General features: G+C 44.4%; 1 protein-coding gene across 1 annotated transcript in view; it reads left to right on the plus strand.

Annotated features, from left to right (window-relative positions):
* The window catches only part of clstn2a (calsyntenin 2a), a 293,892-nt gene that overhangs the window by 177,900 nt on the left and 96,495 nt on the right, over nucleotides 1-19,497 (plus strand). The window contains exon 3 of the mRNA XM_072688297.1: nucleotides 13,861-14,056. Within this exon, the coding sequence (XP_072544398.1) occupies nucleotides 13,861-14,056 (196 nt within the window). The remainder of the gene's footprint in view (nucleotides 1-13,860; nucleotides 14,057-19,497) is intronic.

The raw sequence follows: 19,497 nt of genomic DNA on the forward strand, positions 1-19,497 counted from the left end.
CTGGTGGAGCTTGCTCTGAGAGTTTGCAGACTCTTGAAGCCATCTTCTCGTGTGACCGCTATCCGCTCCTGCCGCCCCATGTGGGGTTGCATGACTGGTTCGTTTTGTCATATGACTGAGTAGATGCGTGTCTCGTGCTGGCCTGCATGGAAAAAGCCTTTTTTCTATGAGACTGGCTCCTTGTTTACCTCTTGATTGTTTCTGTATCCAGTGACCTTAAGGATAAGCAATAAATGGATGAACATTGCAGCAAAAATGGTCGCAGAAAAGTGAGTTGTGTATTTAATCCATGCATGCAGGGTGTGGAAAAGCACAATAGCCTATTGTCCCACTAACCCACCTCTGAAGACATGGGGGTTCACTGGTGGTTTTGGATGTTAATATTTATTACATTTAAGCAACGTAAGGTTCCACCTAGGTTCTGAACTGCAGCACAAGCTGCAAATGTCTGTTATTACTGTGGCTTTAGCATCCTGAAGATTGCTTTACCCTATGCGGGAAGATGATTACAGAGAAGAGTTTCACACAAACACATGTTTCTTTATGAAACGCATGATAATGTAGGTATGATTTATGGACTATTATAGCAGTTCTGAACCTCAGGTGTTGTATTTAAAACCAGTACTCTGGACCTTTTCTCTTTCATGAAAAGTGGCATTTAACAGAAGGCTGACATTTCTTCTTGAGGGTGCAATTTGTGCTTTGTTACTTACATCGCTTCGAGACTCAGTTATTGATCTTTCTACCTGCAGTTTCTTTTAACAGAAAGAACGAAAGACTGAACCGGAAGAGTACGTGTCTTTTAACAGTGAAGGTTTACATGTTTACAGGTGGGTCCATAAGTATTTGGACAGTGATGTCGTTTTTGTAATTTTGCATCTGATGCTTTCTCAGGCCTTTTTATTTTAATGAGGCTGCCTTTTCAGTTTTGTCTTCAACAGATGAGATAAAAGCTGGTCAGTTGGATTGAGCTTGGAGTCATTAGCCATCTACAGTATATCATAAAAACATCATCCCATCAGCTTTGCAACATTTGACCGAATCCTTCAGAAATTGATCCTGATACATGCCCATGGCAGAACAGTGCCTACACCATGTTTGACAGATGTAGTATGCTACAGATCATACTACTACTTCCTTTCCTTAACAATGCTTCGAATACTGATCAGGCTTTTTAGATGTTTATCAACATCTAATCTGGCCTTTCTGTTCGAGTGTTACCAGTGATTGGCCTCTTGAGGTGAACCCTCTGTATTTACAATTATGACATTTCCTCATTGTAGGCTTTGATAATGCTCTGCCTACCTCCTCAAGTGTGTTCTTGTCTTGTGAAAGGGTTTTACCTACTTTATCCAATGTTAGCACAATCTTCCAGGCCTTTTGGTGTCGCTGATCTCGCCGGCGCATTGGCCGCTCCTAAATTTCTGCTATTTCTCTCATAGGTAATGATTGTCTCCTCCACTTGCATTAATGCCTATTCGGGCCTCATATTGACAGTTTCCATGATCAGCAACCAAATGCAAATTCAGCACCTGGGAGCTACTCCAGACCTTTGATCTCCTTAATTTGTCATGAAATAACGAGGGAACAGGCCACACCTGGCCATGAAGCTGCTTATCTGTCAATTATTCAAATTCCTTTGAGCCTGTGAAAATGAACGGATGTTAAAAAAAATGGCTGTAATTCCTGAACAATTCATGCAATATTTTTGTTAAATCCCATACTTATGGACCCGGCTGTATCAGAGGGCCTTGGGACCTTGTGTTCCTATGTTGAATTAAGTCATGGTTTAACAAGATATGGTTTTGTACAATAATCCAATTTTTCGTGAATGAAACAAGAACACAGCAGCAGAAATCAGCCAGCACAGTTTAGACTGGCCGTACTTTCATTGACAGCACTGTCGCTTGCTCAGCAATAAGTTTAGGAGGAAATGATTCTCTGTTATTGAACATAACACAGCTTAGCCAGTTAACTTTAAACTTAATCTAACTCCAGATTAAACCTGGGCAACCTTTTTTTTTTTTTTTTTTTTTTTACATCAGCAGGTTGAGTTCAGGATTGCATAGGTGTTGGACCAAGTAGGCCCAGGTTGGTATTTGGGTGGTGACCTCACGAATCACTAAAAAAAGAATACCACAGCAGGCACAGCACAGAAAAGTATAATCCCATTCATTACCCTAGACTATGGCATAAGAGATCGCAGCTTCTAACACCAATGATGCCACAGCCAACCATGGTAGGTAGTCCAAGGGTGTATGGTTCGCCATGCATTCTCAAGGGGAGTAGCATGATGCATGCCAGTGACGGCGTCTCATGGCAGAATTGGTAGTTGAGTGTTGTGCTCTAATGACTTGGAAGAACCTAGTTACTGGGCGGAAATAGGAAATGATATTATTGTTTAAAGGTTTTTCTGGTGGCAAAATATCTTCTGTCCCAGCATGAGCAGTGTGTACCTGCTGTTCAGGTAAGCCCTGAGTATTCAGCAGCTCTGTGACCTGGCCTGAGTTTACAGGAGGGAGGAAGGCATGTGAACAAGTGGGCAACGAGCTGAGCCGGATGGATGCAACATCTGGGCAGCAGTGCTGGTGGCTAAATAATTAATGGTGAGAGAACATAGGGCGTCTGAAGTGGGAGCCAGAAGGCAAACAGTCGCCAGGCCCAGGGAGGCTTTTCGGTTCTATTCATAGACTCTGTTTTCTTCTCTTTTACTCTCTCTCTCTTTCTCTCTGTGTAAATCAATGAGATAAGCTCTGTGGATCTGGGATTTACTCTGTACCTTGCTGCTCTCTGTTCCCACCCACACATCTACTGTCTTCCTTTCCTTTCCCGGTGAGCATTCGGGTGGTGAATCAATGGTAATCTCAGGTACATGGCCACCGTTTAATCTACATTTTATTGTGGTTGAAGATGAAAAGTGAAAGGATGTCCTTTGAAAAGGCCACCAACAGAGTCTGTTTTGGTTAAAAAGACGAAGAAACCCAGATTAATGAGATGGGTAAAACATAATGGGCTCAGATTTCTATAGCAAGTAATGCTGGCTAGCTTTTGTAATGGCTAATCCGGCTTTAAGCCGTTTTGGTCCATATTAATATAAATATTATTTATATATGACTTAAACGATATGGCGATAAAACGTATGCTGGATTAGCTATTATGCTGTAGTGAAGGCCTAGTTATTTGGAGCCGTATTGACCCTGACCTCTACCTTCAGACGGTGTTTAACTTTCCTACTGCTCTCTGGTGATATCCACAGTTTTGGCACTTCTCCTTTTCACACTTTGTTGAAGTACTTGGGAGTTGTTTAAACCCATGCACTCACACCCATCCACTCTCACACTCATATCTAGGGTCAGTTAAGCACAGCCGGTTCACCTACCATGTGTTTTTGGGAGATGTGAGAAAACCGGTGCACCCGGAGCACATACCACCCCCCACCCGGCCCAGTTCCCATCAGAACAAGATTGAAGGATGTCTCGGTTCTGTTTCTGACTGCAGACGACTCTTCTAGGCCACGCTCTCAATGCAAGAAGACAGCATATGTAACTGGCCGTTTCATCTTCCGGACCGCCTTCACAAAATCCCAAGAACTCCCAAGTGCCATCCATTCAAAAGCTCAGCAAGCTTCCGCAGCTCGGGCGGCCACTCCAACGACAAAGGGCCAACTCCCACCCCTACCCTCAGTCTGAGCTCACAGTTTGCAGGCTGAATTGCAAATCCTAGAACTTTTACAAGAGCAATTAAGATAATTGCACTGCTTTCCCCTTAAGCTTTGGGAAAATTAATACGGATTGTCCTCGCTATTAAATTCCCAGACTGTGTGTTGGTCCAGTTTGTTGTGCCTTTGTGAGAGGGAAGGGTAAAAGATACCCTCGGCGGGACACCCAGAGAGCTGTTTATTAGCCAAGGGGTCAAACAGTAGACTGCCACTATCTCCCAAATGCAATTAGGTGTTCCCCTATCTTAATGAAAGACCCCTGTGGGTTTGTATTGAATTCTCCGGCGTTGGACTATAAAGGTTGCCCTTGGGCTTTCACACTAAGCTGTAAACCTCAATCCAGTGGCCCACAACAATACGTACAGCCTCAACAAAACATAAAAAGACTGTAGTATCATGTAGTACAATGGACTTCAGAACAAAAGGGAAAGAGGACAAGGGTGACTGGGAAAAGGCGAAGAAATCAATATTTCCTCAAAGTCCTTTTGACTCATCTTCCCCATGAAAGTCAAGAGCAAGCATGCTTCCGAGGTGTTCGGACCTCTTCCAGAAGTCTTCTAGACCTGGAGGCGTAGGCATGTTGGACAGTACATTGGCGCAGTCTACGGGAAGGCTGCACTTTTTTCTCCGTTTCTTGAGGACATCAAGGAAATCAATTGACTGTGGGAGTTTGGTCAGTTAGAAGAAGATCTTCTTTTGATTTGTCAATTTAGCCTTGTCCTCACTGCTGCTGCGGTTAGCCTCCAGCTGGAGGAAGTATATGAGCCGGTGTGCGTCTCTGTGTGTGTCCAAGACTGCATTTCCATAAGCCTCTTAGGGTGTCCTTAGCCTTTTGTGACAAGTTTTAGATACAGCCACATTCTGCCTGTTTTGCTGATTCTGGGACCATCAAACGATAATGAACTAATTAGGTCAAATAAATAAGTAATCGTGTGTTAATCGTGATTGGTCACATCTGTATTCACTCAAATTAAACCCTAAAGAATAGATTTGTTAAAAAAGTAGTGCATTTTGTTGGACCTATATGAGTGGACATTTTTCTGGGGGTGAATATGGAGGGTTCACATGGCCTTAAACATGACAACTGAGCAGTTTCCACAGAAGGACCGCAGTTTCCAGTGTTCATTACCAATGTCCAATGAGAGCAACAGCATCTTCATGCTCCAAACAATGACTGTGCAGTATATCATATTTATTATGGAGAAAAATAGTGCTGGTACTTCCCTAGTTGACCCCCTTTTATAAGTGGTAACTGGCCTCTTCACAGTACACACAGTGAGGGAGAATTAAATATCGTAGCACATTTTGGCTAAAGCATCCCACTACTGAAACTGTGACTGACTGACTGACTGACAGACGACAGCTCTCTCTGACTGATAAGACAACTGAGCCACTGACTGACTGACTGACTAACATGCAGCCTCTGTTAGCCATGTCCTAATAAGCCTTTTTTCCTGAACAGAGTCAGTCAGGGATGTCCCGATTAGGTTACTTTGCCCCCCTCAATCCGATCAGATCGTCCTAATGCTGAGTAAACAGTGGCAAACGATGTGCTTTTACAGGCATTGCTCAGCTGCTGCTTCTTTCTGTTACATCCCTGCAAGCTTATCCGAAAGTGGTGAAGTTAATCCACTTGCTGATGTCAGTGGTTTATGCTTCCAGGTCGGCAGCCTTCTGGTGCTGGGCGTAAACTGACTTAATAAGCTGAGCAAAGGCTTTATTTGTAGGATAAAAACATGGCCTGGCACCAGAACTGTGAAGGCCCTTCCTCTCCCTCATCTGTCAGCCTGATGCTAGCAAGTTCAGGTATGTTTTGTTAGCTTGCATAACAGAATTAGCAGTTAATGTTCTCCTCCAAGCATGTTGAGCTGTCCGGTGGTGCATTACAAACGGTGTTTGCCGCAGTTTGCTACCATATACAGATGATTTATTGGTGTCTGTGAAAGCATGTGCTAGACTATTATGTAATAGTGGAACCCTATAAGACCATACTCCATATTCAGCATTTGTATTTGGCCTCCACCTTTAACCCATCCCTACAGTGATCAAACACACACAGTGACCGTAGCGGTGGGTGCCATTGCTGAGCAGACCGGGTGAAGGGCCTTGCTCAAGGGTCCAACAATGGCAGCTTGCAGAGCCCAAATATTAAACTCACCACCCTGTCTTTAATAGCCTGGTGCTCTAACCGCTGGACCATCACTGCCCATAAATTATCATGCTAATAAGAAATTAACATTGAACTTTGAGAGCACCAGAATAAAGTTTGTCTGCTTCCTAAAACACCCCCCCACCCCATCACACAGTGCTACCAGTGGGTGAGGGGTGAAGGCCACCAAGTGCTTCTTCTGGGTCACAACCTCTTTTCAAACTACTGCTAACACAACGTCATTGGGCAGCCGAACACACCTGGAGTAGAATTCTAGCTGCCAGTTCTTTTACGTCGGCTAATAGGTGCCTGCACGTCGTGCTGAGTGATGAGGGGGTGGGAGGTCAATCCTCCTCACTCGGAGAGAGAGTGAGGCCACTCATACTGTCCGGGACCATGGATGGCTGTGCTCTGTGGGACCAATGCCACCACTAAATGACACGTTTTTCTGGACAAGCTGAGAGAAACAGGACAGTCACTGAAAGGGAAGGAAGCATGGGAACTGATGTGATACAGTGATGTCAGTGCTGCTATTTTAGGGTAGAATGTTGCTTCAAACACACAAATAACACTGTTTATTCATTCAGTTTGCCAAGTGAATTAAATAACGTTTGATTCTCCGTGTTTCCAAAATGATCACGGTTATTATTCCGGTCCTATTCCGTGATTAGCTACAGCTGTCGTGAAGTTAGCATTAAATTCAGACGCATTATGGGAACATATGGGCACGCTGGGCTAGATCAAATCTTGTGTTTTGTTTTGCTGAAGGCGACTAACGCGACAGACATACCAATGGAAAACCAGGATTTTGAGGGTTTTGACAGAACCGTCCTTGACATTCATCTTTTGTGTCCCTCCACATTCAGCGGCGCGCTATCTTCCACCGATGCAGTGGCGGCCACACACTCAGGGAGGACGAGAGCTGAAAATGAAAGATGAGGAGGGCAGGATGGAGGACAGAAGGATGGAGTGGCCCTCATCAGCTCTTGTGCCTCCTCCTGTGTGGCAGCCACTGCCGAGTGGCATGTGTGTGTATGAGCGGGAGCAGCAGGTCATTAGTGGAGTGGCGGTGTAATCCAGTGAGCAATTAAAAAAAAAAAAAAAAGACAGAGTGAGAGAACGAGTGGGCAGCCCGACGCATCATTGAAGGGTTCTGAGAAATCAAGGCTGAGCCTTACGATCTGAAGCCAGGAGCCATGTTTTAATCAGCATTCCCCACCCACATCCTACTCGGCTGAAATTAGAACTCAAAATATGGACAAAACTGCAGTATTTTGATCGTACTGTGCCGTGAAGTATTTGCCTCCCTGATTTCTTCTGTTTTTGCATATTTGTTACACTTAGTATCAGATCTACCTACAAAATGGAATGCAGGACGAGGAGAACTTGACAGAAATAAACACAGCCATTAAACGATCATTCAAAAGGTAATTGCCTCCCTTTCACGCTTAATATATGAAAAAGGAAAGGTGCTACAAAGTTTTCTTGCCATAGAAAAACCACAATAAAGAAATGTGTGGGTCTGACGAACCTTTAAATGAAGCAAAAGAACCGCCATCAAGTTCATCAGATGATTCTTCAACCCTCTAAAATCAGCCTCACACTCACACGTCTTTTTTGCAGTAATAGTTCTTCCAGGGCATCACTCCACGAACCCTTTTTAGCACTTGCAATTTTAGAAGTGTGTTCCTTTATCTTTCACATAAAGTTTCATTGGGTCATTGTAGACCTATTAATTTTGGGCAAGATGCCAAGTTTACACATCCAGTTTAGGTACCTTATTGCTGAGTGTTGGCCGATGCTGTTGAGGCCAGCAACACAATTCAGATATTCAAGATATGCTGCCAAGTCATTCAACTCTGACTTGACTTGACTCTGATTGGATCTCACCCCAGAGATTTAAGACTTGACTTGGACGTCCCAGAAATTCGAGGTTGGACTTCAGCTTGCACCACAGAGACCTGAGATTCCACTTGACTCGACGCTCTGCTCAGACTTGCACCCCAGAGACTTGAGACTCGACCTAAAACTCACCCCAGCGACCTGAGACTGGATTCCACTCCAGAGACTCAAAATCTGACTCAGAGTTTGACTTGTCTCCACCTCAGAAAAAACGACAGTTGGCTCAGACTTGCATCCCAGAGACTCGAGACTCAACTCAAACCCACACCCCGGAGGCTATAGATTAGCCTCCGGGGTGATGATAGAGACTCAAAACTTGACTCGGACTCTCACCCCAGCGACTCAAGACACGCCTCATGCTCGCACCCTAGAGACTCACCACTCAGCTCTGGCTGGCACCTTGGAGATTTAAGACTTGACTTGGATCAACACTACCAAGAGTTGAGACTTGGCTCAAACTCCCAGCACATAGACTCAATACTTGACTTGATTTGCACCTGAATTGCATCCCATAGACTCCAGACTGAACTAATACCCACATCCTGGAGACTTGAGATTTAACTCAGACATGCACTCCAGGGACTTAAGACTCAGACTCGCATCCTAAGGGCTGGAGATCCGATTTAGACCTGCACATTCAGCTCAGACTTGTAGCCCAGTGTTTCTGCTCAGACAGGCATCTCTGAGACTCGACGCGAAAGGCCTTGACGTCTCACCTCAGGTCATCTTGGAATATGTTTATTATTGCTTTCTTTAACCATCTCTTGAGTTCTAGATGCCAGGAAGGCTTATAAATATGTGATGGATAATTCCGACCATAACGTGCTTTATATTTGTGAGAGCGGACTCTAGTTGTAGTACTGCTGTATTCTTCACGACTCCGAGTCACGAGGCGAAGGTGATGTAATGTAACTCCTGCTCCGTGACCTGAATTTGTCATCTGTATTTGCCATGTATTTCGCCCTGTTTTTTCATCTCACAAAGCTAAAGGCAACATAAAGCTGCTTGTGAGCTGAAATCAATAGGAAAGTAAAAAAAGTTATCATCTGTTCATAACCTTTACTCGCACGGTGTGAGCCCTGGCCTCAGATGGCCCTTCTTCTAAACATGAATTTAAGAGATCATTTTCGGCTAGGAGATGGAAGTCGCCCCAGGTTTGGGTTGGTTTCTCTTTTATTTACTTATTTATTTATTTATTTCTATATTTTTTGCTGTTTGCTTTTCTGCCGTGCCTGTCAGCCACCCCGTTACAAATGAATTTCGCTGGTAAAGTCCTAAGCCGCACACATATTACATGGATGATTTCGTTTGTTACATCCACATTAAGTCACCCCCTCCCCAACTCCCCGACTCCCTCGCTCCCCTGCTCCCACGGCTAATGCCGGAGCTCTTTTCAGCACTGTCACATCTGTCGGCCCAAATTTAATACTTCCCCTTCACTTTAAACCGGAAAACTCCAAAGAGTTCCCAGCTCTGCAGAGCCGGTGTATAGATTAAGGACCACATGCTCGTGCCGGTCGTCGCTGGAAATGGGGACTGGGGAACGGTCTGGAGGTGTTCTGAGTGCTCTTCTGCAAACTTGATGGATATCACAACCAATTACAAGTACTACTAAGCACTTCTGTGTACATTCCTACGTGTCTATCATGCGCTCCTATGCAACAGGCCTTGACCCTTTCAGACGTCCTTTGGATTTCATCTGGGGAATGCATTTGCAGCAACAGATGGAGTGGAAAATAGCTTGTATCTCTGACTCCAATGTGGAAACTTTTCCAAGCCGTTGTGCGATTTTATTCAGTACAGTTAGACTGTATTCAGAATTTGGACAGTGTTTTACAGTTTGTATAACTTCAGCTCTGTGAAACACCATAATGGCTTTAAAATAAAGCAATCAGGATATGGTTAAAGGGAAATCATCATTAGGCTGAAAACAAAAAACCCCAAATAAACCAATCATGGAAACAGCAGAAACTCATTCTTCAAAAAATAAGGAATGCACTGGCAAGTTCAGCAACATAAAAAAACACAGAAAACCACAAAAGACAGCAAAAGTGGATAATTGCAGAATTCTTACCTCGCTGAAGAACAACCCCTTCACAACATCTTCACACTCAAGTCAGGAACACTCTTGAGGAAGTAGGCGTATCGCCGTCAAAGCCTACAATCAAGAGGCGTCTTCATGAATTTAAAAACAGAGGGATCGCGCTAAGATGCCAACCACTGGCAACACTCAGGACTCAAATTTCAGGCCTAGAAAGAAGAAATCTGCTCCAGGATTTAGTTTCAACTGTTGCTGCTCAGTTTGGGATGGTCATCCCTTAGTCCGTAGTCCGTCATCAGTGCTCACGAGATGCTGCCCTCAGGACGCTGTTGGCTTGATATTTCTGGTTGGTGAGCTATTCTCAGGCCAGCAGTGACGCTAGAGTGCTTAAACACTCCAGCAGCACTGCTGTGTCTGATCTACCACTCGTACAAGCAGCACAACACACTCTACTGGAGAGTGTTGCTGCAGTGCTGAGAATGACCCACCAGCCGAACACTAGCTGTGTCTCTGTGGTGGTCGGGCCTGTGGGGTCCTGACTGGTAAAGAACAGGGTGAAAGGAGGCCAGCAAAGCCTTTCTGGACATGAATTTTCCCGGCCTAGGCAGAAGAACTCTCTCTCTCTCTGACTTTACCTTTATCTACATGGTGGACCAATTAAGTCGGGGTGTCTAATGAAGTGGACAGTGTGTGGACAGAGTGTTTAAACACTCCAGCAGCACTGCTGTGTCTGATCTACGACTCGTACCACAAGCGCAGCGCAACCCACACTACTAACACACCACCACCATGACAGTGCAGTCACTGCAGTGCCGGGAATGACCCACCACCCAAATACTAGCTGCTCTGTGGTGGTCCATCCTGTGGGGTCCTGAGCATTGAAGAGGGAACTGATGGACTATGGTCTGGAATTGTAGAAGTACACTGTGCTTCTATATGGGAAGTGGAGCTGATGGAATGGGACGAATTTATTCCAGTGGTCTTATAGGACTGTACGTATATATTATATAATATAATCAGATTATTGTTGTTGTTGTTGTTGTTACTTTCATAACCCCCCCCCCCCCAATCTAACACAATATTTGGAAAGCTCTGCAGAAGCTTATCTACGCCAGAACACACCACTCACTAGGCTTTTATTATTGCTATTACTACTGTTTTGCTTTATTTCCGTGGCAGTACACCTTGGCACACTGTTCCCATTGTTCTGACCATTTAATTTCGATAAGGTAATGTAAAAGGGAAATTTAAACTGCGGCGCCATACAGGAAGCCCGGACTACGGAGGGTAAATGATTACTTCTGCACAGAGGGAGACTGTTCAGTTGTGGGTGTTGCGGAATCAGATCAGCCCGGAAAAGAAAGGCAGAAGAGAGAAGGGAATAAATAAAGGACGAGAGAATGGAAAGGAGAGACAGAGGATGGTTTGGGGGGTGGGGGTGGTGGTTGTGGTGGGGGTTTAGAAAGTTTGTCTTATCTGGCCGTGGCAGCAGCACAGAGCATACAGAGCGCGAAGACGCGCCGCTGTTTGTTTCACAAGCCTGCCGAGGTTTAAGTGATATCAGCTGTCACAGGGACGCAGTCCTGCCCCCACATCATGCCTCCATCCCCCCCCTCGGTCCCTGAGAAAACTGCGTGGTGGGACTGAGCAGAAGCAGTGGCAGAGAGAGACCCAGGAACTGATATAATGGCAAGACAAAGTCCTTTTTCCCCGGGTCTCGAAGTTGCCATGGTGTCAGCAGATAGTTCCCTTCGCTTGTGTGGGCAAGACTGCTCCACGGCTGTAGAGTCAAACAGATTCAGGGTCACATGCACAAGCCTTTGTGTCTTCAGGTGCAAACAGGACGCATTCTGATCGAAAAAGCATGCACGTTCCCAACAGAATCACAACCTAAATGTTCAAGTCAACAGAAATACTGCTAATGCTTTTCCCGCTACACATTTGCATTTGAGGGAAGGATGAATACGACACAGGTGCAGAAAATGATGAAAGTCCTCCAAGTCCCAGTATGTTATTGCTACAGAATTTTCTACTAGGACTAATACACTGGTTGAATACGGTATAGACGTTGTGTACACTGAATAAAAGGTGAGAAAGATAAGGGAAAGATGAGATGTGCCACTCACCTTAGTGCCAACTCACAACTCAGGAACTCAAGACATGAAAAGACTTAAGATTTGACTATGACTTGCATCCAAGAGACGTCTGATTCAGTGTGGACCCATAACCAAAAGACTTTTATGTTTGACTCCGACTCACACCCACACCTAAGAGACTTTAGATTTGACTCTGACTCAATCCCAAGAGACATTTGATTTGACTCTGATTCACACCTAAGAGACATTTGATTTGACTCGGACTCGCATTTGACTTGGAATCAAAAGTCTTAAATCATGAGACATTTGATTTGACTCTGATTCACACCCAAGAGACATTTGATTTGACTCTGATTCGCACCTAAGAGACATTTGATTTGAATCTGATTCGCACCTAAGAGACTTTTGATTTGACTCGGACTCGCATTTGACTTGGAATCAAAAGTCTCAAATCATGAGACATTTGATTTGACTCTGATTCACACCTAAGAGACATTTGATTTGATTCTGATTCGCACCTAAGAGACTTTTGATTTGACTTGGACTCGCATTTGACTTGGAATCAAAAGTCTCAAATCATGAGACATTTGATTTGACTCTGATTCACACCTAAGAGACATTTGATTTAACTTGGACTCACACCCAAGAGACTTTAGATTTGACTCTAATTCGCACCTAAGAGACTTTTGATTTGACTCGGACTCGCACCTAAGAGACTTTTGAGTTGACTCGGACTCGCACTCAAAAGACTCTGATTCGACTTGGACTTAAACCCTTGAGACTTGAAGATTTAGCTTGACTTGCATCTCAAAAACTTGCCTTAGCAGAAATTAAGATTCTTCAGACCAGGCTACATTTCTTAGTCTAGAACTGTCTAATGTTGGTTAGCCTGAGCCCACTGCATCCTCAGCTTTTTGGTCTTGGCTGTTTGTTTTTTTTTGTTTTTTGTTTTTAGGGTGTTTTCCCCTCCGCTTTCCCTTGCCTTTTTTTTGTGCACCCCTGATTGTTGTATTGAATCAAATGAAGAACTTTTGGTCTCTATCATCTTCTACTTTCTTTTCCGTCCTAAACTCGCTGGCAGCCGAGCTGTGCTTTTGCTGCACCTTGTAAACCCCGCAGCTCACAAGCGTAGCTCGGTTGGTGGGTGCAATTTGCGTGCTCAACTGAAGCCATACAATCATTCCAGATGCATTACAAGCCTATATTGCACTGCTCCTTCTCACCATGGCTCGCAGTCTCTGGGTAGAAGAGATACGTCTTCCAGTCTGCTCTGCTCTTTTCTCAGCCGTAAATCTGTGAAGCTTAAGCTCCACACCTGGGTGAGAGATGAAGAAAGGCACGAGTAAACATCCGCGCTCCGTTATTACACTGCAGCAGCAACTTTCACAATTAAAACGTGCGTGCCGCGCCGAGACAAAGCACATTATGTTCTCGCTACCGCTTTCATAATTGAATTGTTCTTGGCCAGGGAATTGAAAAAGGGGGGCTGGCTAACAATGTGCCCTTCAGCAGGAGATTTGAGGGGGGAAAAAAAAACTTGGCCTGTGCATTTTCCCCCCAATACTTGGGCTTATTGAGTCTGAGGAAAGTGAGGAGAAACAGAGAGAGAGGCTATCAAAATTCAATGCAATAAGCAAACTCAAAATGCCAGGCTTGCATGCTGTGTGTTCCGGCACAATGTGATTCTACCTTTGCAATGAAGCAATTACAGCGAGCGAGCCGTCGTTCTCCATCACCCAGCACGAGCCGGCTCAGCTCTAAAAGCACACAGTGCCCTGAATATTATAGCATGGCGGCGGGTGGGTGCGACCTGCTGAGTGAAAGTTATATGCGATGATGGCTTGATGCGATGCAGGCGCAAAAGAAAGGGCCATTTGTGTGCGTCTGTGTCTGTGTTTGTGTGTGTGTGTGTGGTTTCGGCGCTCATTGTTCCTCTTGGGTCTTGTCTTCACAGGAGAAATCTGTGCGTTTAAGATCCACGGGCAGGAGGCCCCGTTCGAGGCAGAAGTGCTGAACAGGACGTCGGGGGAAGGTGTGCTGAGGGCCCGCGGACCTATTGACTGCGAGCAGCAGAAGGAGTACACTTTCATCATCCAGGCCTACGACTGCGGGGCTGGGCCCACCGGGGCCAGCTGGAAAAAGAGCCACAAGTACGTAAAAAAAAAAGGGGGTTGAGTTTGTTGATTGATTGCCGCACTTCTTGAGGTTGATCATGATTCGCACATGATTACTTTGTGTCGCCTATTGAGATTCATTGCAGTTTGTTGTGGATCAGTTCGTTGTGTATTTGATCGTGATTCACCCCTTTGCAAGTGAGTGCTGGCTGGATGTAACACTCTGCACAGAGTGAATAAGTTACTGACCATTACTCAGCAGTTCTTTTTTTTTTTAGGCAGTAAAGCCATTTTTTCTCCGTTTTTTATAAAATACAAACACTTCATGGCTTTGATTCATATATTCACTGGATCTGACTGCTATAAAAAAATGAAATGATAATTTAAATGCTATAAACAATTCGCAATTAATGCATTCTATGGAAAGTCTTAAATATTATAAGTAATACAACTACTAAGAATTTTGTAAAAGCTTTGATGTGGTGCTACAATAGTGTGTAATTACAATCTAAAACAAGCCAGTTTTATTTGTTCTTTTTATAAGTGACTTTTCTTTGTTTACTCTTGATGTCCACCAGTTTCATTGGATATATTAGTAGCAAATGTCACTAAATCACTAAATGCTAGACGACAACACTTTTTGCTTGAACCCTACAACATTAGCTGATGCCGTACAGTTTTATTATACATTAAGTATACGCCCCCCCCATGCAAATTGGGTTTATTATCAAAATCAAATCGGCTGTTTTCAATAAACCAATCCAACAAGATCAATTAAGATAGCTCAATGCAACTAATGGAACAAGTGTTCTCTCCAAATTTCAACAAAAAATGCCACGTTTAATGACGACTGCAGACTCAGAATTATTCAACCCCTGATTAAAATCCCTCACAGGGGCACACGTTTGCAAATCAGATGACAAATCAAGAGCTTCATTCGTTGATTCAGGTGTGCTTGACACAAGACATATCAAATACCTGGACTGATTAGGGGGAGTTGCTGACTATGACATTTAATTGCATGTTAGAGACGTGGCTCAAGTCAAGAGAGTTGTCCAAAAGGTTCAGAGAAGAGACCACTGCTTTGACAAATAACGAAAGGGCAAAAAGAGGGCACTGAATGGTCCTACAGATACAGCTGGAAGCAGAGTTCACATGTTCAAGTTCAAAGTTAAATGAACACTGGCTACACTATCTGGATGTGGCAGAAAGAGGAAGCGATCACCAGCTGCCACGAGTTTCCTGAGGAGGCAGGTGGTCAAAACAAACTTGAGTGACTGCGAAACACCTGCAGCACAAAACCTTTATCGAGCTTATGGATCAATGGTATGTCTGATGGAGGAAAAATGAAGCATCCGCTGAAATGAACACCCTGCCTACAGTGAAGCATGGTTGTGGCTCGTTGATGCTGTAGGGCTGCTTTGCTTCCTCTGGCAGTGGAAACCTGCAGTGTGTGCAGGGCATGATGCATTCAATCAAAAATCAGGAAATTATAGGAGAAAGCATCATGCCTTTTCTGAGGAACCCGAGGCTTGGGTGATACTGGACCTTGCTACATGACAGTGATCCCAAGCATATGTCAAAGTCCCCTGAGGCTTGTTTCAGGGGAAGTCCTGGAAGATTCTGAAGTGGCCATCACAGTCGCCTGACTTGAATCCCATAGAAAAGCTTTGGTGGGATTTGAAGAAGGTGGTTGCAGCAGCAAACCCAAGAATATTAGTGAACTAGAGGCCACTGCCCATGAGGAATGAGCTAAGATTCAGAGGCTGATGTCTTGCCATGCATCACTTCTGCAGCAGGTCATAACAGCAAAAGGGTGGTCTATTAAGTTCTAAAGACGCTTGTCATGAAGGGGTTCAGTAATTCTGAGGCTACAGTCATCATTAAAAGTGGGATTTTGTGTTGAATTTGGAGAAAGCACTTAAAGATATTTAAATTAGTCTTGCTTGATTGGTTTATTGCAAACAGCTAAAAGTTTGTACATTTTACTTATAAACCTACTGTGCTTTGGGGTTTGAGTAAATTTGATTGCAACTGCAGATATATGATAGATTAGCTGATGGCATAGCTAACAACGTAATGTGACCATTAGCTCACATGTAACTCCAATTACAGATACTCTGCTGCAAAACCTTGACGTAGCCATGCTACAAGCATGTCATGACGGATGTTCTATGCGGGTTATGTCAAGTATTGTAACAGTATGCTGTTTCCATTGCCGGTAACTCGTCGCAGCACTGCACTGTCTGCGCTCTGTAGCAGGTCTGAAATGATAAGTGTTCCCAATAATACTTTACACCAGTAGGTTAATGTGACTGACAATGAATAGAAGCTAATTGGAGCCACTTAGCACTTTTTCAGCAAGGCTGTATTAATGTACACAGCGTATCATTTTCTCCTCAGTGCGCCCAGCATTACAACACCTCCACTTATACCATTAAAGCTCAGACATTTCCTCTGGGGTTTTTAACGGAAAGTGACTCACCTGACTTGTCTAACCGAACCCACCGGTGTAACTTTTAATGATGACTTCAAGAGAGGAAACATAAATAAAGCCGGTTTCATCTCCCGAGGCGGTGGGTTCTGGCAACATTTGATGTGTTACGGCGCCCTGTAATGCAGCATGTAAGTCCGCCGGGTATGCAAACGAAGCCTGCTCTTTCATCCTGGCTTTAATATGTGGAGCGCATTTCTACACGTAGCGTGCTCCATGAGGCTGGTGTGTTATATCCGGCATACAGGTAGAAGAGCAGGGAACACATATTCCTCTGTGCGTTAGATCAAAGAGCATAGCTGTAGCAGTCTGTTTAACATACTGTATGATTCCAGAGCATCAGAATTGAGGGAGTAATCTAGACGGAGATGTGGGACATGTGGCATCTCTTAAAAGGACTAGTCAGATGCAGCGGGCTGTTACATTGACATCTACATGTTTTTTTTTTTTTTAATCAGCTAAATCATGCATTCATAGACACTCACTGATGATCACCATGCCGCTACCCAACACATTTAGGTGTATTTAAGGTATAGTTATAATTTTTAGCCAATTACTCAACCCCGCTAGTACTCTCCCCCTATTACATATAATGCTCCTGACACTAGGAAGATGAGGACTTACACATGCCTCCTCCGACACATGAGCAACCAGCCGCCGCCTCTTTTCTAACTGCTGCCAGTGCACAGTCACAGGGCAACCTACACACTTGGAACACTGGGTACCCAGCTCTGATGCCTCGTCCAGCAGACACCGTGCTGGATAACATCACACTGTGGGAAAAGAGAAAGAGAGCCATCAACCCACCCAGAGAAAACAAGGCCAATTGTGCTCTTTCAGGCTCCGGCTGCCGATGGCAGGCAGCATGACCTTCGGGTTATAGTGGCATAGGGCTTTAGTCCGCTGCACCTTTGATTGATGATCATAGAACCACCACTTTTGGTTCTATAAAAGGTCTCTCAACCAAGTTTGAGAGAGATGGGTGAGTGTGAAGGACCATTACGTTGGTGAAGTGCCTTTATATTAGGTGAAGGTTATCTAGACCTATACTGTGGTTGTGAGCAAGCCATCGATAAAGGTTGGTAAAGGTCATCTGAGAGCTCAAAGCTCTTGCACGGCACTCCTTTCTGTTTTTTCTCCGATCTAAAATTATACAAAACAAATATTTATTAGGGACCCCAGCAGAGACCTGCTGCTCTGCGCACAGCGGTTGGTGTGCGTGGGCTATGTAGAGTGGCAGCATTGCTGGAAAGGGAACCGGGGGATGTTTTAAAAAGTAAATGTTAAACTGAAATCTTGTTTGTCAGTCAGTTCAGTCCATTTTATTCATGTGAAAATATGATTTTGTAGAAAGATAGCTGCAGATCGGCTGATGTGTGTGTTAAAAGCAGGACAAATCTGAGCCACTTTGACAAGAACCAAACTGTGGTGGTTAGACAACTGGGTCAGAACATCTCAGAAATATCCGGCAGGTCTTGTGGTGTTCTCCAGATGCAGTCGTCAGGATATACCAAAAGTGCTCCAGGAAAGGACAACCAGTGGACCAGCGACAGGCTCATGGGCACCCAAGGGCTCATGGATTCAATCCATGAGGTCCCAAGTCACAACTTACAGGACTTCAGGGGTCTGCTGCTAACATCTTGGTGCCAGATAACACAGCAGGACACCTTCAGAGGCCTTATAGAGTTCATGCCTCGAAAGGTCAGATCTGTTGTGACCGGCCAAGGTAGGCGTACATTAGGAGTAGGCAGGCGATGCTAATGTTTTGGCTGATTGGTGTATATAATGCATTATAACGCCTACTTAGGTCAATCACCATATTTGTTTTTGTTGGATGATATATATTGTCCCAGAAGTAACTGCAGTAAACTATATTATTGGCATTTTAAGACCATTTTATCCAGCTGATATGATGATATTGTATTTGCATAATAGGTCAGAAAAAATTGAGGTCATGTTTGCCTATGTAGGTCTACTGTAATTGCGTGTTAGTTATAATCTAATTACAAGCACAACGCTTTGTAACAGTGTAATAAGATATTTATTAATAAGTAATAAGTCAGTTGTGCTGTATGTTAGTCCTATTGCGTTCTATGCAGGCGCTGCCCACCCTCTCCTTCTCCCTCACTCTCCAGTGAGTGAGAAGTGCTGTGTAGTTTTGTGGAAGTCACAGGTTTTCCACCTCCTGAACTGTATTTTCTCTTACTTTCTCTCTTATATACACACACACACACACACACACACACAAACATACACACACACTCACTCATTTTGCTCCTGGTCATGCCCCATGCTTAGCCCTGGCCTGCTCTGCAATGATGACCTATCAAGACTTTTACAAAGTTGCCAGAAGCCTGACATGTTCTCCAGCCGACCTGACTGCAGCTGGAGCGGATTTTTGATGCATGCCGACACACACTCACAGAGAGGGAGAGAGAGAGAGAGAGAGAGAGAGCAGGAGAGGGAGAGGGAGTTTGATTGCACTTTTAGAGGTTGGGAACCAGTGGCGTCTTGGCGCAGTCCCTATTTTCTCCCCAATTTAGTCATTTACAGCGCCCACCCACCAGCTATATGGCCAGCGCTTAGACGGCTGCGTCGGGCCATGGGACCAATTCCTCATATTGCTTAAATCGTTTTCACAGCAAGATTCACCGCAATTTTGAAGACCAAATATCCGCATGGTATATACGTGTCCATCCAAGGTGCTCATGTTTGTCAGTGTAGGCTAGGGGTTTCATCCCTGCTGAGAAATCCAGCTTTTGCTGGTAGCTGGTTTCAGATAGTCCAAGCTGGGCTTTGATGGTCAAAGTGGTGGAAAAAACTGGTCATCCAGGGGAAAACATTCCCAATGCTGGTGCCAAACATGCTAATAAAACCCTATGCTGGTAACTAGCATTTGATTTTAGTCATGCTAGACATGCTGGTTGATAGTTTTGTGATGCTGGACATGCTACTGGTTGCTACTGGTCCTACTGGTTGCTTA

Source organism: Salminus brasiliensis, chromosome 9 (genome assembly GCF_030463535.1).
Source record: "Salminus brasiliensis chromosome 9, fSalBra1.hap2, whole genome shotgun sequence".
Classification (NCBI taxonomy): domain Eukaryota; kingdom Metazoa; phylum Chordata; class Actinopteri; order Characiformes; family Bryconidae; genus Salminus; species Salminus brasiliensis.